A 22,307-nucleotide genomic window follows, 5' to 3' on the forward strand; every position below is an offset into this window, starting at 1 on the left:
TGACCCATTGCAAACTCCACCTCCGCCACCGTAAAGTCTGCATCTAATTCAATGTTTTCCTCTCCCGAGTAATCCGGCAAGCAACCGCCCGCCTCTGCTTTTATGTAACGTCTTCGGAGTTCATGTATAAACTCCCCAGTCGTGCCTTGATACCGATGCACTAACCTAGCCATTTGCCCCTTCTGCGCAGATTTGGTTGCCGTCGGGTCTAAAAGGTGCCTCAACAACTGCCATGTTTTTTTGCATCCGAATTGCCCATTCATCCGGTCACAAATCTGCCCCCACTGTTTGCACTGCAACTCCAATGTGTACGTTTCGATTTCTCGTTCTAACTTGGCCATCTTTCTACGGAGCACACCATTATGCCTTTGTTTCCTCCACCTGCGAAGGAGACTCGCATGTGCTTCCCACATGTGTAACAATCTGGAGTCAGCCGTAGAGCCCTCCTCCTCCGCTGGAACCTCTTTTGTGGTACTCTTCACGGCCTGCTTGAGTGCCTCAACCCAGGCTCCTAAGTCCTCGATTTCCCCGGTCACTGTATCATTCCTGACTTCCCGAAATCGGTCCCAGTCCGTCACTCGAGTTCCTTTCACCTTGTCTTTGTGCTTAGCAGCACTAAATATCGTGGAAAGGATATAGTGATCACTTCCCAGTGGCTGTCCCGTGTTTACCCACTTTGCATCCCTGATACCATTCACAAATGTGAGGTCTGGAGAGGTGTCTATGCTCACGCTGTTGCCTATCCTCGTATGATCTAGCGGGTTGTTCAAGATCGTCCATCGCAGGTCCTGGGCAACCTGCCAAAGTTTATTTCCCTTCGGGCTGGCTCGGATGTAGCCCCACTCCGGATGAGGCGCATTGAAATCCCCCACCACGATGAGTTGAGACCTAGCCGCTAGCCGTTGCGTCTTTATCAGGAGGTCTGGCAAGCCCACCCCCTTATCTTTTGGAGAAGAGTATACATTAAGAGCAAAGAGACTCTTATCGCCTTTTCTTTTGGGTAAAATCTCCAGCAGGACGTAGTCCTCCCTGCTGCTATCTATGGTATGCTGAATCACTGTGGTGTTACGATGGACTAGCATGGCCGTAAAGACGCTCGATACGCCCCCTCGATCAATCTCTGGTGGTGTAAATGTCTTAAATCCCGGTAATTTAACCGAGCCGCTAGCCTCCTGCAAAGCTATAATGTCCGGCTTACTATCTAGATTTTGTATGTGCAACTGCAGGTTCCCCCGCTTGCGACGGAAGCCCCTGCAGTTCCACTGCCAAACCTCAATTTGCTGGCGAGGGGCCATGGTGAGGCACTAGGTTCACTAACATTGGCTCCTGGCCGACTACGGGAGGCAATCTAGCCTCTAGCATAGCATTTAGGTGTTTAAACATACCCATTACTTGGGTCTGGAAACCCCTTAAGTCATTGGTGAAGGCGTCAAGACGCTCCTCAATCTTGCCTAGTCTGGCTTCGATCTTGTCGACCCGACCTTCCAACCTATCCTGTCTTTCTTCCAGTTTTCCTACTCTCTCCGCAAGGGTAAGCATGTCCCTCCTAAGACTAGTGAGTTTAACTACTGGCTGCGGCGTGTCCGCCGCCGAAGTTTCTGCTATTCTCTTTGCATGAGCTCCCTCATCTGCCGGCGGCGGCCTTTTGACCGTCCCCCGATTCTCAACTTCCATAGCTGTACAGTTATCGTCCACGCTAGAAGCGTTCGCCTGCGCCGTTTTCTGTGGGGCGTCCACGCTAGAAGCGTTCGCCTGCGCCGCTTTCTGTGGGGCCTGGGCCAGCGGCGTCTGTACCCTTTCTACTCTGCCGGTTTTAAGCGCGCGTTCCATCTCTGCCATCCTAGCTTCCATCTTTTTGATAGTTTCGGCTTGCTGCAACACCTGCCTTTGTAGCTCCTTCTCTCGAGCAGTCTCATTTTGGGAGCCCACGTTTGGCCAGCTCACCTTTTTCCTTGTGGCACTTGGACTTCTTCCATGACCGGAACCTTGCCCTCCTCCTTTGCCAGGCTCGGGTCCGGGCAGTGACGGGAAGGAAGCTGACCGGTCCCTTCTCTTGCTATCGTCTCTCGCACCGCTAGATGACCGCTTCCTGGGCCTCGAACGCCGCTCTTCCTTGCCAGTTTGGCTCTTGTCCTCGTTGCTGTGCTGCGAACGCCGCTCTTCCTTGCCAGTTTGGCTCTTGTCCTCGTTGCTGTGTTGCAGACCCGTCGGCTGCTGACGGGCTAGGCGAAACTTGCAGTTGCGGCTTCCCGTGCTGTGCGCCCCATGGCACACGATGCAGACCGGCGTGCAGGTCAGCGACTCTCCGTCCGGTGGTGCAGGATGTTCCTTCCCGCAACGGCGACACAGATTAGTCTTCGGACGATAGCAAACGTCCGCCCGATGTCCCACTCGTCTGCAGTTATAGCAGGTCTCGATTAACTCTCTATATGGGATCACAGCGTACAGACAGTTCCAATAAATAACTTGCCGGGGAACGCGCTTCCCGCCGAAAGTGATCTGAATCGCCTTTGACTTGCCCAAAGGTCTGGCATCCAAAATGTCCATGTCTTCGTTCTTCTTCAAGAATCCTGCGCGAACTTCTGCCAATGGGCATCCGTTGTACGCATTGTAAATTACTCCGCGCACAGAGTTCTCCGGCGCCGCCACGTACGCCGAAACCTCAAGGTCACGACCGCCCAGCTTGAGCGTCTTTACATTCGCATATGCCCCACTACGATTCATACACGGCGTGCTCACCGTCATCGTGTTGTTTGTCTCATTGACCCGCACCAGGTCTTCTTCCACCGCAGTCGCGTTCGTCAGCTCCGCTGCTGCTCTCAAGGCACATCCGAGCTCCCTCGGCGTCACTATACTCAAGTCCCAATTCTTGGGCCGGCACACAACCTTGAAATCCTTCGCTGGCATCTTCAGAAACGGTCCCCGTTTCTTCCACACCAGCGCTTTCCCCCGCTTGGCTTGGGCTGCTCCGCGCGTCTGGCGCCCGTCGCTGCCCGCCTGTTTCTCGGTAGGCCTACTCTCGGAGTGATCCCCGTACACAGACTTCTTAAATCGATCTTGCGCCTTCAAAACCCAGGTCCATTCTCCCGCCTCGAACTCTTCGGGCGTTATAGATTCTCCCTCAACGGAGTACTCCATTGTCTTCAGCCTCGCAAAGGCCCACAACCACAAGTCACAGCCCCGGAGCCCGGTGCCGCAGGCGTCGGCTCGGCCTAAAGATTAGGCCTGATTTGCCGCACCGCGGTCGAGTACAAATCGTGAAAAAACCCCTAAAAGGGGGGAACACTTGCCAAAATATGGTGTCCACAGGTACAGGGCAACTGCCTGCAGACGATTCCACAAAAACAAGTCCAAGGCACAGCGCGTTCCGCCGAAAATCGGTCTCAAGGCGGGAGCTCATGCGGAACACGTCCGCACAGCGTCCGCTCTACAACCCTCGCGACATGTCTAAAATGCCCGCCTCACTTACAGGAAAACAATGTGCCTAAAGAGAGCCAGCGGCAGAAGGGAGCGAGATAAAAGCGAGGAACACCTGCATTGGCGCGGTATCAGTCAACCCACTTCAGAAAGCAGCAAAAGTTTCGGAACTTAAGTTTACTGTGACGATGTGAGGGGAGGGGAGATAAATACTGCTAAAGATGAGGGCAAGTGGCATAAGAAACGTTGTTTGGAAGTTGGCGCTTGACGTGTGCGCGCGCGCGCATGTGTGTGTGTGTGTGTGTGTGTGTGTGTGTGTGTGTGCGTGTGTGTGTGCGTGTGTGTGCGTGTGCGTGCGTGTGTGTGTGCGTGTGTGTGTGTGTGTGTGCGTGTGTGTATGTGTGTGCGCGCGTGTGTCTGTGTGCGTGTGCGTGTGTGTATGTGTGCGTGTGTGTGTGCGTGTGTGTGTACGTGCGTGTGTGTGTGCGTGTGTCACCCGTTAATAATTAGAGGGGACTATTATTAACGATGAGCCCTTAACGGTGCGCACACTCCCAGACACCCTTTGAGTGAGTGGGGGTAGCTATTCCCGTCGCAAAGGAGATGCCCTCGACCTGCGTGGCAAGCTCAGCCGGAATTCAACTACCTTGTGGTGACAGAAGGGGGTGGTCGTTTGGTGCCCAGCGGTCGCCGGTTCAAACCAGAGAAAGGATCGGAGTCAGAAGTAACAAACAAAACACAATTTATGCACAGCAAGAGACGATACAAAGGAATACACAAGATCACTTGAAATACATAGACGAGAGGTTCACAGAATAACAAACGCTAAGCATGCAATTACACAGGTATCCAATAACGTAGAGGCTTTACAACAGATGAAACACGAGAGAGTACATAAACAAACACCAAATTGTTCACCGGGCACTGTTGCAGTCCGACGCCTCAAGAGTCACGATGTGGCCGCCATACGAGACGAGCGCCGCTCCCTTGAAAGTCCGTGGGCTTGCCAGCAGCGGTTGATCCCCGGGAGTCCAGCCGAAGCACAGGCGAGCACGTCGCAAAACACTGACGAACTGACGAACTGACTGGCTCAACAAGCGGCGCGGTCGCTTTAAATAGGGCGCGCCGCGTCGGTTTGTTAACGTGCGCCAAAGCTAGCGCGCACACACACATAGCTTCGCTGGTTATAGCTCCCTCTTCTCCTCCCGTCGAGCCGCGCGTCGTCATTGGATAGGTCCCATAGAAGATGCTGGAAATTTCTGGCTGATTCCAGTCCGATGAACCACCTTCCTCCCCGGGCAATGGGAAAGAGGGTGACGGCAACGCGTACAAAGCTACGCGCTCTCCCCCGCGCGGGGAAGGGGGCTTTTCTCTACATGCTTTCCACGCGACGCCGTGCGGGCCTCGCGCCGTACCGGCTTGATGAAAATGGGCGCCGATTTCGTGACACTGCCCCTCCCTTAAAGAATATTGTCCCACAATATTCACAACAACCACGAACATCGCGCGCACATGCATGCGCTCACAATTATATGGGGCAAATGTCGACATCACGCACATTGCACAAATTTCACAAACTGTAATAACCCATTACAAAATTTACACATCAATGCCATGAAATTCGCAAACATAGCAACACACTGTCGTCAGATACACATAAGAATCAACAACACACCGCTTTTCAAATGCGAAGCGCACAAACCTAAATTTCCGAGCGTAATTCTAACCCGCGATCAGTGCGTGACACGCCTCTGTCCGCCAGGGATTCTGCCTTCGCTCTAGTCTCTCGCATTTGAGACGCTTCTATGTTCTCCGATCGGGCTACTGAAAATTCCCTGAGGCAGGACTTATCCTCTTGCAAATCACTCAACCAATGTGTGCCGATAATTGCCCCTACAACCAGTAGCGCCGACGGATACACGGGAACCGGTGCCAACGCGCACAGACCAACAAAAAGGATCACTGTAATAGTGTTCCTTCCTAGGCAGCGGTATTCCTTCCGCTGAAGGTGAAATATCCCAAGTAACGCCCCCATAAGTAGGACAAACACTTGGGCTACCTGCATCAACGACGGCCTAGGCATTCCTGACTTAATTTCCTGAGCCGTCCCTTTCTTTTCGGTTTCCTCCTGAGAGGCTTCCTTTTGTTTATTCTTGTCTCGAGGCTTTTCTTCCGGCTTCTCATGGCCTTGCTTTCCTCGCCTTGCCTTTTTCTTTTTAGATTCCTTGCAGCGCACAGGCGCGGGACTTTGATCAGGATCCTCGGGAAATGTTGCGCCCTTGATGTTTCCCAACACCAAATCGTAGATGGGGCGTTCCACGCACAGGGCTGTCAGTTTTCCAGAATAGTATTGCGTCTGTACTTCCAATTATGCTTCAGGTAGCAGCTGAATTGAGCCGTCAATTAGCCTCACAGGGCATTTCTCGCCAGTCAGATCATTCTCATGAATCAAACTGCGTTTCACGATTACGGCACTACTACCTGTATCTCGTAGCACAGAGACTGATTTTCCTTTTAGCTTTCCCCTCGAAACCGGCATACGATTCACCGCAGATCCAGGTTGTGCATGTACTACGGCGTTCACCACCCGGATTTTCTTGTCCTTCTTCCGATTAACCACCTTCTCTGCTTCCTCCTCCTCTGGGTCGTGCACCACGCGGACTTTCCTGCCGTTCTGAATCTCAACAAAGCCATCGGCATCTTCTTCCTCCAGGCGACATTCCGACTCTGACAGAGTCCTCGCACATGCCGCCTGCGGAGCTGCCTTGTCAGCGTCGGGACACGACATCGCTTTGTGGCCCTTCTGTCCGCATTTCCAACACGAGGATGGATTGTTGGTTGCGAGTTTGCGGCAGTTAGGTGCGATGTGGCCTAGTTGTCCGCAGAGATAGCACCTCGGGGGTGACTTTACGCTATGTTTTGTCTGCCGGAATTCGGGCTTTTGAGGGGTTTCAGAATTTACAATTTTGCTCAAATTTTCGCCTCCCTGGGCTTCCAAATACTGGTCTGCAAGTTCCATCATTTCTTCCAGGTTATTCGCTTTTCTTTCTTTTAAATATAGCGACAGACTAGGGTGACAGCTGCCCAGGAATTGCTCCTTAATTAGAAGTTCGAGAAGTGCGCCATACTCTAGCTTAATTTTTGAGAGTTCAGTCCAGAGGTCGAAATAATGACTCAGTCGCGCAACATACTGTGTTGCCGTTTCACCGTCCATAGGTTTTCCAGTCCTGAACTTCTCACGAAACCCATCCGTCGTAAATCTAAACCTTTTAAGTAATGCAGCTTTCACTTTGTTATAGCTGCCTGCATCCTCAGGAGGGAGTCTTCCAAACACACTTAATGCTTCGCCGCTAAGGCAAGTGCTCAAGATGGTAGCACATTCACTGTCTGTCCAATTTCCATTTATGGCGATCCTTTCAAAACGCAAGAGAACGCGTCGAGATCGTCTCTTCTCTCGTCGTATTTCGGGATCAATTTACTTGCGTCTATCCGCAAGCTGCTATGTCCTTCACTGGAGCTATGCACTTCAGTTAAACCGTTGTTGTTCCCTGAGTTTTGGAGCTGAAGTTTTATAGTAAGTAGTTCCTTTTCTCGCTGAAATTCCTCTTCACGCTCCTTTCGAGCCTTCTCTCTTTCTTCCTCGGCTTCTTTTCGAGCCCTCTCTCGTTCTTTCTCGGCTTCCTTTCGAGCCCTCTCTCGTTCCTCCTCGGCTTCCTCTCGAGCCCTCTCTCGTTCTTTTTCTGCTCTCTCTTTTTCTTCCTCGGCTTCCTTTCGAGCCCTCTCTCGTTCCTTTTCTTCTCTCTCTCTCTTTCTTCTTTTTCTCTCTGGTTAACCCATTTGCGCAGTTCGGCACCGGACAACCCCAGCTGGGTGCCAGCCTCAATCAACTCTTTCAGAATCATATCTGTAGCGCGAACCGTCTGGGTGTAGCCTAAATATTGCTTAGAGAACTTCGCCTAAACGCTTCCGCGCGGCACTACCTCCCGCTATCGCTCTGCTGCTACACAGTTTACGAGCTCTACGTAAACTCTTCTAACTCGTTCTCCGTCCTCTGAGCTTGAATGCACCAAACGTCCTGTCGCGGACGCCAGAATAATTGTCACCCGTTAATAATTAGAGGGGACTATTATTAACGATGAACCCTTAACGGTGCGCACACTCCCAGACACCCTTTGAGTGAGTGGGGGTAGCTGTTCCGGTCGCAAAGGAGATGCCCTCGACCTGCGTGGCAAGCTCAGCCGGAATTCAACTACCTTGTGGTGACAGAAGGGGGTGGTCGTTTGGTGCCCAGCGGTCGCCGGTTCAAACCAGAGAAAGGATCGGAGTCAGAAGTAACAAACAAAACGCAATTTATGCACAGCAAGAGACGATACAAAGGAATACACAAGATCACTTGAAATACATAGACGAGAGGTTCACAGAATAACAAACGCTAAGCATGCAATTACACAGGTATCCAATAACGTAGAGGCTTTACAACAGATGAAACACGAGAGAGTACATAAACAAACACCAAATTGTTCACCGGGCACTGTTGCAGTCCGACGCCTCAAGAGTCACGATGTGGCCGCCATACGAGACGAGCGCCGCTCCCCTGAAAGTCCGTGGGCTTGCCAGCAGCGGGTGATCCCCGGGAGTCCAGCCGAAGCACAGGCGAGCACGTCGCAAAACACTGACGAACTGACGAACTGACTGGCTCAACAAGCGGCGCGGTCGCTTTAAATAGGGCGCGCCGCGTCGGTTTGTTAACGTGCGCCAAAGCTAGCGCGCACACACACATAGCTTCGCTGGTTATAGCTCCCTCTTCTCCTCCCGTCGAGCCGCGCGTCGTCATTGGATAGGTCCCATAGAAGATGCTGGAAATTTCTGGCTGATTCCAGTCCGATGAACCACCTTCCTCCCCGGGCAATGGGAAAGAGGGTGACGGCAACGCGTACAAAGCTACGCGCTCTCCCCCGCGCGGGGAAGGGGGCTTTTCTCTACATGCTTTCCACGCGATGCCGTGCGGGCCTCGCGCCGTACCGGCTTGATGAAAATGGGCGCCGATTTCGTGACAGCGTGTGTGTGTGTGTGTGTGCGTGTGTGTGTGCGTGTGTGTGTGTGCGTGTGTGCGTGCGTGTGTGTGTGTGTGTGTGTGTGTGTGCGTGTGTGTGGGTGTGTGTATTATAGTCTGCATGACCGTATCTCGCACTGCATCCTATTTTCAGAATAATGCACCAAGCTGGCACACAAAGGTAGCTTTTGCTCCGAATTTTCTGCGAAAATGTACGTAATATTTATTCACCCAAATATAAACACATTTCATAAAATAATAAAAAAAACACACTCGAATTTCACTCATTTCAACTTTGTGGAGTAATAACCGTTTGTGAATGTTTTTTTCTCTCCATTATATATCCATCAAATTACACTCCTTGGAAGACCAAACCCTCTCCGATATGTTTTAAATGAACATTGTTTGGTTCCAGCTGCAATATCCTCTGATCACCACAAACTTCTAATATCATCCAGTCAGCTGTTTCATGGCCGACCTTTTTTTTCGGTGTCGTCATTCGCAAGACTGAATGTACTATGTATTCGCGTGAATTGCATTCTTCTGTACCCCACCTCCTGCCTAAAGCCGGACATTCAGGCTGGCAGTATGCAATAAATAAATAACATAAAATAAAATTACCTATGTTAGTTTAGAGCATGGTTCCTTCTGCTACCCTTCGGCCTGTCCACTTGCTTCACCGCTTATCTTAGACTATACCTGACAGTCATCGCCAGCAACTAAGTGTAGCACGTACTGGGCGCGAGACCTGTGCTTTTAAGAATACGATTTTCTATCTCCCCATCTATAAGGCGCGAACGCCGGTATATCGCTTATTTAAATTTTTTTTTTTTTTTCACTGACTCCAACTTCTTAGCTTCTACGGCGCTGGTCCGTGGTGGGTAACCTGGCAAGCTGACTGTGAGCTATGGTACAGCAGCAAGGTTTCTGTAAAGTTGACCGGCAGACTCAGTGCTCTCCACTTTCTTCTTAAACCTTGCGTTAAAGAACCTTCCGTCATTATTGAAGACTGTTAAAGGGGTAAAACATACACGATATGCTGACAATATCAAAATATGCACACACAAAGGCAGCGGTGGGGAAATATGACATTCTTCAACAGGCGATCGGCATTGTAGAAGAATTCGCGGTATTGGCAGGGTTAAAATGTTCGCCAAGCAAATCCGAACTTTGGCAATCCGGTGGATCATAAAACGCTATATAAACGAAGGAGACATTCTGGTAGAAATAAACTGGACAACGGTAACCGGAGCAGACAAAGTTAGGGTCCTGGGACTCATAACTCAAGACAGCAGGAAGAGCGCATAAGCAATAAATAGACTAATGTCCACAATTAACACGTCAATCAGATTGATAAGGCGTGTAGCTAACAAAAGGCGGCGGGTCAAAGAAAAGCATTTGTGCTTAATGGTTCAGGCTTTTCTGGTAAGCAGATTAATGTACACCATCACCTACCTCAAGCTAAAGCTGGCGAAAAAGAACAAAATAGAGGGGATCATAAAGCAGGAATTATAAAACGGCACTGGGGCTATACGCCACTGCATCACTACAGAAATATTTCTTAAACTGGGTGCCTCACGAAACTGTGCGAAATAATCCCACAGTTAAGCAGGCTCGCCACACCATCCATGGGATGGAAGATCCTGCGTTAACTACGGGATGGAATGCCGGAAAGAAATACAGAACTAAAACTGCCGACCGATGTCAAGAACGCCATAACCATTAAACAACTACCAAAAAACATGCACCCTGCTTTTCACGAAGGCAGGCGGAGAGCAAGAGCACTTGAAGCCAAATTAGAAGGCTCTGAATACACTGTTTATGTAGAGATGGAGGGATACAAAGCAGGCAACTCTTTTCTGGTCGTCAGTGTGAACGACACAAGCAAAACAATAATCTCAGGTTCGATAAAAAAAAAAAAACAATCAGAAGTCAGGGACAACGGAGGAGGTGGCTAACGTCATGGAAATGGTTAGTACCAAATCTGTCCCCACAATAAGCGACTCCAAGGCCGCTATAATCAATTTCGCTGGAGGCATGGTGTCCAAATAGTCAGAACGAGTTCAAAGACATTAAGACTGGAACCAAAATGATGTGGGACTAATATGCGTGCCGGCAAACTCAGGGAGCAGGGTAAACAAATTATGTCAGCCGAGCAGTGAGCTCGATTGAGTCCCCCGATTTCATGGGATGCAGTCCTATTGTTTAACGTCTACACAAATCACTCTAGGCCAGGAAGGCGGATATGTCTTCATTAGCCAAGAAGTTCGACAAGAGGCAGGAGGTAACACAAGTGACATCGGCTGGCGACGCGAACCTTCTTTAGCATGTCGAAACTAGCACACGTGTACTCGACGCAATACAACCCGACTTGCAAAGAATGCGGCGAGATAGCCGGTTATGATCAGATTTTATGGAGCTACAAAAACAAATTGCCTACGATTACGTTACTTCCTAATGCGAAATTTGAGCGCAGCTCATCAGCTGTTCCACCTTCTCGATAGATTGAGGCAAAGATTTGGAGCAAGACACGTATGTGCAATTACAGACAACCTTTTTTTTTTTAAATTTTCACACGTATTTCTTCAAGAAACACTCCACTAACAGTTCTTGGCTGTCATGAAGGAGGCTTTGTGGTCGGAGAAAGGAAGAGAGCAATTAAGTTATCCGAAGGTTGCGGGAGGCAGCGCGTGGGCCCACAGGAACGTTGTGCGACGAACAGATAGCAGCGACTGACTGATGCCGCTGACGCCGCTAGCGAGTGAAGAGAACGTGACTCTGCGTTTCATCTTGGAATGCACACACCGTGATCCGCTGATAGCGAGCCGGCGTTTCGGCCACCGGAGAGCACCCTCGCCGCCACGCAGGAAGGGGGCGGAGAGGGGGGCAGTACACACAGCCGCGAACGGTGGTTGCAGGAGCGCGAGGAGCAATCGGGGAACACACACGGTCACCACTACGGAGGAAGATGAAGGGGGGGGGGGGAAGTGGCGCGCGCTGCCCCTGCTGCGGAGCTGGTTACGAGGGGCAACTCCGACGGCGATGGCGACGAAGACGGCGATGACGACGCGAAACTCAGAAATGTGCATCAGAGCTAGGCTCTAAAAAGCGCCGCCACCGGCGCACCTACTACCAGCCCTTTCTTTTGAGCGCTGGGAGGCTATACTGGCCAGCTCAGACCCGTTGACGCAAATTCGGGGCACTGAGTTATAAGGTCACCGAGAGCCACGAACTTGGGGCCAGCTCGCCGCGCCCGCTGGAACTCGCACCGTCACATGCGCCGAATGACTCACGCGGGCGAAGGAACCACCGCAGACATATCGGGCTGCCGCCGCAAGCCACGGTCACAGCTGATTTTGTTCATTAAAGCAAACCACTGATGAGACAGGGGAATAGTGCATCTTTGTCATGTTGGTTTTGTAGCGAGAGCTACACTATGATACAATCTTAATCTGGTTCCGTATAGGTTCCAGTTACAAGAGGAACTTTTAAAAAAGTTCCGCCTATAAATGAAACATTTTTAAATGTTTTATTTATGACCGGTACGTATCTGGAACCAGATAAAGAGTGTACCCAGTGAGCATTTCGCAGCGTTTGGCAGAGGCCACCTGTGCGCATGCGCGAAAACCGGCGAGGAGCAACAGGTGCGCTGCGTATGACGTCAGAGTTCGCGGGCGTCGCGACCTCCGCGGCCGCGTGCCGACTCCACTGCCGACGCACCAGAGATGCCCGACAGAAAAAAAAAACCAACACAAAAAGCACGTCTTGCCAAACTGAGACGCCAAGATGCAGAGCAGCAGAGACGGCCGAACAAAGAAAAGAATGTGTTGCCAATCGGAGACGCCAAGATACAGAGCGTAAAAAGCGCCGCATAGCAGCAGCAAAGAGATAATAAGCGTAAGACGGCGAAGAGAACAGCGGAGACGCCCAAATAGAGGAACGCCTAGTCAAACGGTGATGCCAGACTGCCGTGCGTAAGAGACGGTGCATAATCGCTGAGAGCGTGGGGCCTATTGGAGAGTCCAGTCAACGGGAACTAACAGAAGAGGATGTGATTAAGGCACGTCGTGTGACTGGTCCCTGTATTCGAGTTTCCGAAAGTGCATCTGCGACCCGGAAACTTGAAGCAGACTTTGTAAACAGCCCGTTTGGACACATGTGTAGTGTGTGCGAGAGACTGGCCCCGAATGGACTTGGCATCGGTGAGTAATCGAATGTATGAGACTTTGCGTTTGGAGACTACCAAATCGAATTATTGTATACGCGATGCGCAAAACGCCGACAACGCCGCCTGTCGCCAAGGCCGCAAAGCGTAGGCGGGCTCGGTCAAGTGCTGTTCGTGTCAGCGTATATGAGCGCCCGTCGTGTTTTCGTCTTTGGTCGCTGTTTAACAGATATAACGCCGCTGTCAACCTTTAGCGATGTCTCGGAAGAATTGCTGCGTAGTTGGGTTTTCGATCACACATAAAGCCTTGCCAGGAACACGTTTGTATAAGTTTCCAGTGATGCTTCACGAGAACGACGGCGGCCGTGAATCGCGGCTGTTCGACGCAGAAAGCAAGCAGTCACACCAAATGACATTTGTTCAGGTTAATGTCATTTTTTCGACGCGCTGCTACACGACCAAAGCTAATGCCATTTCCAAATTATGGTAATTGTGAATAATATGCAACTATTGAAGTGCCTTCAATATGTTGCGAAGATGACGGCGCTATAAACGAAAGTGGCCTTTAAATTGACATTCATGTCTTGCATACCTTGTAACTAACCTCTTGATTAGGACTATCAATTACGAAGTCAGCTGCTGTGTCGGCGGCGTTTGTTTATGAAAGGGTACGGAAGTATACGGCGCAGCATACTACAACTCCTTTGACTCCCGTATACATTTCGGCCAGATCGTTTGCTCGGCGTATTAAGGCCTGTCGAAAAATGCTCGAGCTTAGCCTCATCAAGAAAGCAAACGGCAAATTCGTAACGTTTGCCACATCGGATGCCGCGAGCTTACCGCAACGACCCTGCCCGCGAAGGCGGCCGACGACGGCGCTCTGGCCGTGTGCTTGGCCCTAGTCGTCGCTAGGCCTAAACACCTAAATGGTTTCAAATAAAAGCCGTAGCTGGAAGTGCTTTGGAAATAGTACACTTTCTATTCATAAAACTGCGTTACTATATCAGTTCAATTGTCTCATAAATTGTCTTACAGTAAACGGAAGGTGTAACATCGGCGATGACTTAGCAGCGGGGCTAGAGAACGAAATCGGATGAGCTCCGTCACACTGGCAGCAGCTGCTAAAAGCAGAAATTTGCTAGTATCGCTGTTATCACTTCTTCCAAAATCTCGTTACATACCAGCGATCCTCAGTAGAGATATTTTTTTTTTAGATTCCTTCCTCAAATTAAACGCGTATTATTTAAGATCAACAGAGCATGCTTTTCTGAATGTAGTGAAAAAAATCCGCCGTGTCGGCGACGCGGCGTTGACGGACCGCGGCAGCAGGAGCGACCTGTTACGCCCGCACTGAGTGCGGTGGCTACGGGTTGGCTGGCAGCAATGGGTGCGTTTTTTGTTTTTTACAATGATATTTGGCATATTTCACATAGATGACTAGCTGCAAGATTATAAAAGCAAAGTAGTATTTAATGCAGCTGGGTGGCACTTTTTTAGTTTATTTTGGGTGTAGCTTCTCACCGAGTCTCTGGTGTCGACATAACACATTTCCTCGTTGATCGCATTCGGATGAGTACCTCAAACACATTCGATACTTGATGTCATTTTCATCGAATGTCATTATATTTTCTCGTGTAGCAGCAAACAAGTATCATTTTCAACGAGCGTTATTCTATGGAAAAGGCATAAAATTTGCCGTGTGTAAGGTCTGAGTGATAACTATGTTTTCTGCTTGTCATTGCACCTTCCGTTAACACTTCTTGTTTAAACTTGGTCGCCTCCGGTAGCCGAGAAGATACAATACGCATTAGATTTGTGAAACGCTCAGCCAGACGTTCTTTAGCGTGCATTGACATCGCACAGCACACGGTTGCATTTTGCGTTTCGCCTCCACCTAATTTAACGCGAGCGGCGCGGTCGACTTCGGCCTCCATAGCTCGATCCTCCTCAGTAGCCTGAGCCACTGCGGCGGGTTATTCAACCGATATTTGGCAATATGCGTTTTGAAACATGCCATGCAATTACTTTGAAGACCAGATCCAGTGTTCCTGTTGTCTGGCAAGATTACGAATACATAACATGTCGCTGCACTTGCTACTCAGACTAAGGGCTGTAGAGCTTGTTATAAACCGCGCTGTATCTCTGCAGTTGGGCGCGAGGATGATACAAATGAAATGAAGATGATACTACAATAATAAAATAGGATATAAAATTTAAATCTAATATGCTCTTGGCTAACCTGTGATGCAGCTTTTCAGATATTGCCTCTGTTGATATCTCACTCCCCCATGAAATTATCTGCCCGCACTGCCTTTTCGACGACGGAATAAGTGAAATCCATGCTGCACAGGAAGTGGTAAAGCGCAAGCATGAACAATCTGAACTCTTGCTGCAGGAGCCCAATATGCGCTATTTTCATGATGCTCAGAATGCTGGTTTGCAAGCTCGCTGGCGTTTCGTGGTCGCACCGGTACGAAACCGCTCGCAGTTTCGGCGACGCTGCCTAGTTACTGTAGCAACACATTGCATATAAACGAAGCAAGCGTGTAACATTAAGCAAAGAAATAACATTGGTTCATAGGTCAAAAAATTAACGAATTAGTGTGGCGTTGTATTGAAATCAAGGCACTCAAAATGAGTTCCACTTCGTACGCAACTTTGTTGACGCTCGTCTGCAGCAGACACTTGATGCATATGGAGGCGATGTAGTTCCAGACGGCCATGATATCGAACACATGTCCACTATTATAAAGTGCGATCCCCTTGCGCACACTATCACCGCGGAAGTGCCCGCGATACGCACACAAACGGCAGATCGCACGCGCGCACCGCGACCACGCTTGCCGCATGAGGCCCGCCTCGGGTTCCGACGGCCGCCGCTACGCGGCTTACAGTGGCACTTCTATAGGCGCTGCGCATGGCGTATAGGCAAAATTGAGCTCGCTGCGTGCTATTTCACAGATCATCGAGCAGTCTTCGTCTGAGTTAAACAATATGAACAATAGATGTGTATACCCAATGTCTCTCATTGCTAAACATACATGACCACAAGCTCAGTCAGGGAAACGCACCTCTCGCTACGTGTATCCTGGCATAGCCGAGCTACGCCCCTGCCATTTTAGCATTTCGCGCGTTATGGCGTTCGGAAAAAGGATGTACGTGCGACTTTCTATACCCCAACTAAATGAATGGGGGTTTCAGCCTTAAGGGCCTGTCCAACTTCTCAGCTACACTTATTGTCATAAGTAAATATTATTTAAATTAAAAAAATAACCTAATTAACCAATCAAATATTTTTGAAACGAAAAAATTGCCTGCAGCTCGGAAGACTGCTGACAGCAGTATGCAACTGTATATGTATGCTCATGCGCGGTATGCCGTGTGGTATCTCGCAAAATATGCTAGCTTACAATTGCATGCTGAAGGGTATTTTTAAGAAATGAGTCACAAATTCAGGCGTGAGGGTTTAAGCAGTCAACGTTGCATTCCGACCTTTAAAGGTCGGAATGCCTACCCCACGCCCCCCCCCCCCCCCCCCTTTCGCTTTAAAATTTTGCTGCGAAAGCAACACTACGCTAGTCGTCGAGCCATTTCGCGTGGCACAGTGTGGGTCAAGCTGCGCATGCGTTACGAGCCGCTTGACGTCAGGGAAGCAGCTGCCCGTGCCGGAGAAGTCATGTCATAACTACAGCCGGCGCCAGCTGCACATCACTCTCTCCGTTCTTGTGCGGAGAATGGGTGTATGTAGTGTACATATAGCTAGGAGCGCGCGGCCAGAATCGACCAACTATGGAGCCTGGCCTAAGCTATCCTAAGCGTAGCCATGTAGCTATTGCTTTCGCAACTCAATTAGGTTTAATCGGAGCTAAATCACTGCCAATTTTTTACGCCTACATGGAACATATTCGCTCCTTTTGAGACCATGTTGGTATGGCTTACGCAGCTGCGGCTGCTTTTCTTCGCTTGCTGTGCTCCTTCTCCTTCTTTCTACTCTTGCTTCTCTTTTGGGCTATTTTCTTGCTTCTTCACGAATTCTAGACCTAGATCCCCCCTTTTCCCATGGCTAGTGAATCTCTTGCTTTCAAGCTGAAATCAAAAGAGATGGGCATAAGCAGGTCATGCATTGCGAAAGTAGGATAACCGATGGCCATTCAGGACAAATGGCTAGATTCCAAGGGAAGCAGAACCCCGTTAAATAAATTCGGATATAGTAAAAACTCTGATATAGTAAAGTGAAACTGATGTCCCAGTTAATCTTCCATATACAACTGCACATTTCCCCCCCTTCATATAAAGACATTTTTGATGAAAAACGGTTATAAAGTGCGCCTCGCCGCGGCGACGATTCCCACAATATGATATCGCCTCCCGCGCACTACCTAGAATAGCGAGGTAAAGACTTTTTATTTATTTTGTATTTGAAAACAGAAAAATAACATCGAGTGTTCGTTGAAGTGGCTTTACCACCAGGCTTAGTATGGTTAGAAGAAGCCTACTTTACGGCTGTCTTGGAGCCATGAGGGAAAGCACGCAGCGCGTAGGAAAAAAAAAGTAAAGCTGTCTACAAACATCGAAAGGAGGCGGGTTGGTCCATTCTGAAAGTAAAGGGGAGTAAAAGTGCAGCAATAAATAGGGAAGGGTAAAAAAAACTGGCAAACATTCAAAGCACTGTGCATTGCGAAGCATGCGGAAGCAGAGCAAAAAGTGGAGGTGAAGCGAGTGCGGTCTTACAACATTTGAGTGCCACGCGCATTTATCATTTATTGCCTTTTAAGAAACAAACAGCAAAAAATGAAACCATATTCATGCAAGGATTTGGTTTTCACATGAAATCGAACTTGGTTGCATTAATAGCTACGTTGTCCTCATGTTTAAGAGGTACTTCCACAAGATGTAAAATTTTTTTATAACAATGAATTGCACGAAGAGATGATAAAAGTGAATGTATTTTAGAGTTTTTGCTTTATTAGGCAACAAGACGTGTTCAATAAGTGCCTATTTAAATTCCAGACAGCTTCTTCAGGACCGTGTAATTTACAACAACTGATATAGAAAAGAACCTGGTATAGTAAATATTTTTGCTGGCTTTGAAGGTGTACTTATTATGTGTGCGAATGAAATGAGGAACCATTCGTACTGACTAGGAGGATGTAGCTAGCATATGAACCGGTTATTTGGAAGAATTTGGTAGAAGCCTTCGTCCTGCAGTCGTTGTAGGGGGAAGAGAGTGAGCACTGTGAATTAACGTCATCTTCATCTGTACATATCCATCATCATCGGTCAGCTCGTCTGAAGAAGACGAAGTGTGAACGAACTGCTGCTGATTGTTAGCTGCTGCATCTGCTGGCTTATCAGCAGCTGAGGGAACCTACCTGTGTTTCCTCCCGTCTCACAATACACTGGTAAGAAAAAGAAAATAACGGGCTTTACATTTATTTCAGATCTGCAACTATATGATAGAATTTCTTTCTCGGCTGTATTATTTGAAGGACGAGCTTCAATTCTACCAGAAGAACATGGCGGTGGTGGTACTGGTCTAATATATAATCAAAAAGGAAGGAAAAGAGTGTTGCCGGCCTCGGCAACTGCTATTTAAAATCTGACGCACCCGAGCTGCGGCCGGCGGGAAAGAAAAGGGGAAAGGGAAAGGATAGCGAGGAGAAGTACAGATGGGAGTGACAGCATGGAAGGAGAAGGAGAGCTTTGCACATTATTTACAAAATACAAAAAGGATAACGAGTTCATGTCGCTCGCGCGCAAGTGTCCGAGTAATCCCAACATGCCCCTTAACTAAAAAGTAGAGAAGGTAGTTCACTTATCCAGTTAATTAGCGAACTAATTGAAGAATTCTTCCCCTTATCTGGTGTCTGCAGTACCACCCTAAATATTCTCAAGAATAAAGTAAATCTAAACCGATTTACGTTTTTTCGTTTTAAATTTTGAACCTTCCTTAAAAACTGCAGGCATTGTCAGGATGGTCAAAGTGTTGATGAATGTAGTTTACAGCGCCTATGCTCGGCCTAACCTCCTGAAAATTGCTGCCGCTCGAATACATTCCACTTGGGTTGTCAGCTTGCTCTGGTAGTCATCAGAAGTGCAACGGTTTGCCCAGGAATTCAAGTTTTGATTGAACGTGTATGCAACGGCCGTAAATGGGGTAGACACTGCTCGATGGACTACGTAGAATGCCTCACAAAAGTTCTCTCTTTACGACCCCCCCCCCCCCGGGCGTTTTGAATGCTTCGAACTGAATGTCATTCGACTCGAATGCCGAACTTGCGGTGCTACAGGACGTGTTTCAAAATCATTCGGCTGAAATGTCATTCGAGTCTAATGAGCTACGCGAAGACATTCTTCGATATTTTGGAATGCGTTCGAAATAACAACACAGCAAATGCCTACCAATAGCAGGTCACCATCGCTTTGCTTTCTTCTGCTGCTTGTTTATTGAATAGCTCGTGTACCTGTTAAATGAGCGCTTGAAGATAATATCACACAGCTTGACGTTTACTGAGTGAGCGCGAAATTTGAATGCGAATGCGCCGATGGCGACAATTACGCCTCAGTACTGCGACATGTACAGAATACCAGTGCTAGTTTATCTGACATGAAGTGCAGGTTGCGATGTACTGTTATAAAGAATATCTTCTGTTTCGAACTATTCGTGCCATTGCTTGTTTACACAGCTCGACAACTCTGTAGGAAGCGCTAGTGCGATTGCGTACGTATACCTTGAAAACACTTCACAGTTAGATTGGTGACGTCGCGTATACGGTCGGCGCTTCTCGCTGATTCTTCCTGTTTTCTCCAACGTCATTTCCGGAGTCCTTCACTGCGGCGTCTATCATAGCCTGAGTCGCTTTAGGAGAGTAAAGCCTACAAACTAACCAATACTTGATATAAATCGCTTTAGCCAGAAGTATGTGCAGTGGCCGTTCGCATTCACTTACAACGGCCTAACCTGTCATCCGTAAGTGGCGCTTACGACTTTTGCTGGCCGCCTGCGCGGCAGTCAGGGTCATATCGACGCTTCCCTTTCATTGTATGCGCATCCTGCCATGTAACAAATAGTCGAGTTTTTGAGCACTATTACCAAATCTACAGTCGATTACCATTTGCATTCAATAAATCTTGTGCATTGGCTATGGAGAATCGTCGGAAGCTCGAGCACAGCGTACTCGATCATAGGCTAGTCGCGGGGAAAGGGATGCCGTCGAATAAAATGCAGTTATTTCGCATGCGTTTATCCCTGGTTGGGCGTTCAAGTGAGGAATATAGCCGCTTGTTTTGCTTTTGTTTAAAATGTATAACGTAGATGCAAGCGCTGTTGTCACACCGTCGCCTCACCAACCTAAAGTTTTTGCGAAGCCGCCGCGATCTGTCGAGGACATGAAGGGCTGCCGTTCCAGTGTCGATGGCCCGAAAAACAAGTCGCAGTACAATAATGTGCGCTGTTCGACATGTTGGTGTTGCTGTCGGTCTAGCGTGACGGTGGTAACCACTGTTATTGCGCTGTTGTGGTCTGCACAAACTGAAAGAAAGCGAAAGTACAGAAGCGAAACTCTAGGGTGCCTCAATGGCCAGTGCCGCGACCCTATACGAAACTCGATACAGCAGCGCCATTGCGATACTGCAAGTAAATGCTGGATCTTTCGAATGTGTTTGGAAACTGTCGTGTAGCACTTCAGGATTCCGTTGAGTCCGAATGTCATTCGGAATCTCGAATGTCAATTGACTCGAATGCCATTGTAAGGTATCCGTGTAGTGCAGGTATAAGTTGGGCCTCGCCCTATATGCCAGATGGGGACATTCGGCTACCCCGAATCTCCGGTAGATGCTACTTGGCTGTGACGTAAGACAGAAGCAGTAATGGATGACACAGAGGTAGACCGCTATAAAACGTTCATTCGTAGTATTTTGTCCATAATTAATATAGCATAAGGCTATGGCTGTAGCGTAAAGTTGCATCGATGGTCACCGGTGTCTAAATGTGCACTGCTTTATGCTGCTCTTAGAAGAATAAAAACACCAAAAACGATTCCGTACTTGGCAGAAGCTGTCGCGTGTGATCAAGATCGTAACAGCGAAATCTTGTCGCGTTTCGTTCAGCACCGACAGTGGAAAAGGCTGAGCATGCGGGTATAAAGATATTAAACACCAAACGTAAAAATAAAATTGCAGATTTCTGCTAAAGAAATAAAGCCTTCTTTATATTAACCTGTAAATATGCGCATTCAAAAATTTGAGCAAACAAACCTGTATTAGAGCGACAAAAGTAAATGACTGCTTCCTATTGGTCAATGCCCTATGATTTTATAGGATACACTGGTCCCTGTGGAACTGTGGAATAAGTTTTGTCTTCCGAAAGTACGTATAGCTGTGGGGTTGCTTTTCAGGCACAGGTTATTTGCTTCGCCGATCTGAACTTCACCGCGGTTTATGCACTGTGTGATGGTAATTAAACGGCTCTTTTTTTCTTTTGCTGTTCCTTTGTTTTTGCTCTAAACTAACAAAATTTCGTGAATGCACGCGTTCACCCCTGATCACCACTTACCTATTTCCGCCGCTTTTTCCTCCACCGCGCCCGCACTTCCACGGAGGATGTCCTCGATGAGGAATGACTTTCCACCCATGACAGGCTTTTTGATCGTCGTCCACAAAAGACGGGCAGCTCCGCTTCAGAACCGCGGCAGCCTCATTGGCCGTCGCGGGGCGATTAAGGGCTGCTTTTGCGCGTGGCTCCCGGGTGCGCCCGCTAAAATTGAGCGGACGGGGCAACGGTGAGGGTAAGCGGTCCCGCGGTGAGGCTAAGCGCTTAGCGCGTCGGCCCTAGTCTGTGGGCGTGGCTCCGTCCGCGACTTTGAAACGAGCGACGCCCTTTCGTGATCGCTCGGTGGTGGAAGCTCGCCAATCACCGCATCGATCGATAGAGTCCGAGCTGCTAGCCCCGCCTCGCACACTTCGAAACCCTGCGGAGTACAACCCCTTGAAGAGCTGAACTTAGGTTCTGGGAATGCTGAATTCGCGCTGTGCCCGTCGGCCTGAGGGCCGCCGATTCCGAAAGTACACTTTTCCGTCCCCGCCACACAAGCCTCCATTGGTGCACGTGACCCATTGTTCGTCGAATCGAATGCGTTGCGACTTGGCAACTCACTACTCACAAATCCACTTGTTTTCGAGAGCGATTGGCGAGAAAACTTAGCATCTTGTGAGCATGGAATGCTGCTTGAAAAGTGTGCCTGTCTGGTGTCAGATGGTAGTAATTTATAGGTTTTCATAACATTACGCATCATAACACATCAGCCTTCAGTATTTGATAGCCACTGGTCTCTCTCTCTCAGTACCCTTGCGCATTTGATCTCTCAGTGAAATCAAACGGAGTTCTGCAGCCTACGTAAACGGTGCTCCATGTTGCAGCACGGCACTTCATTTACTGTCTAATTTACCGGCAACCAGCAACACACTTATCACCTAAAATTACCTTGAATGAGAACAGCAAAATCGACTAGAGACAAAAATCCTTGTGTTGACGTGCAAAAGCTCGAGAATTCAATTTGAAACAAATTAAGCGATGCATGTACGGTTCCTCTTGTAAACTCGATTGTTCTTTCTAGAGTGAAAGGAAGATGACAAGGAAATAAAAGTCATTTGACGAGTGCCTAGCAAAGTAAT

The 22,307-nt window shown here is 48.7% G+C and overlaps 1 protein-coding gene across 1 annotated transcript in view; it reads right to left on the bottom strand.

Moving 5' to 3' along the window:
- The window catches only part of LOC146208916 (homeobox protein SAX-1-like), a 46,784-nt gene extending 25,516 nt beyond the window's left edge, over window positions 1-21,268 (bottom strand). Inside the window, exon 1 of the mRNA XM_084579490.1 lies at window positions 21,190-21,268. Within this exon, the coding sequence (XP_084435616.1) occupies window positions 21,190-21,268 (79 nt within the window). The remainder of the gene's footprint in view (window positions 1-21,189) is intronic.
- Window positions 21,269-22,307: the final 1,039 nt, after the last annotated feature.

Source organism: Amblyomma maculatum, chromosome 1 (assembly GCF_055883805.1).
Source record: "Amblyomma maculatum isolate TAMU_Amacu chromosome 1, ASM5588380v1, whole genome shotgun sequence".
Lineage (NCBI taxonomy): Eukaryota > Metazoa > Arthropoda > Arachnida > Ixodida > Ixodidae > Amblyomma > Amblyomma maculatum.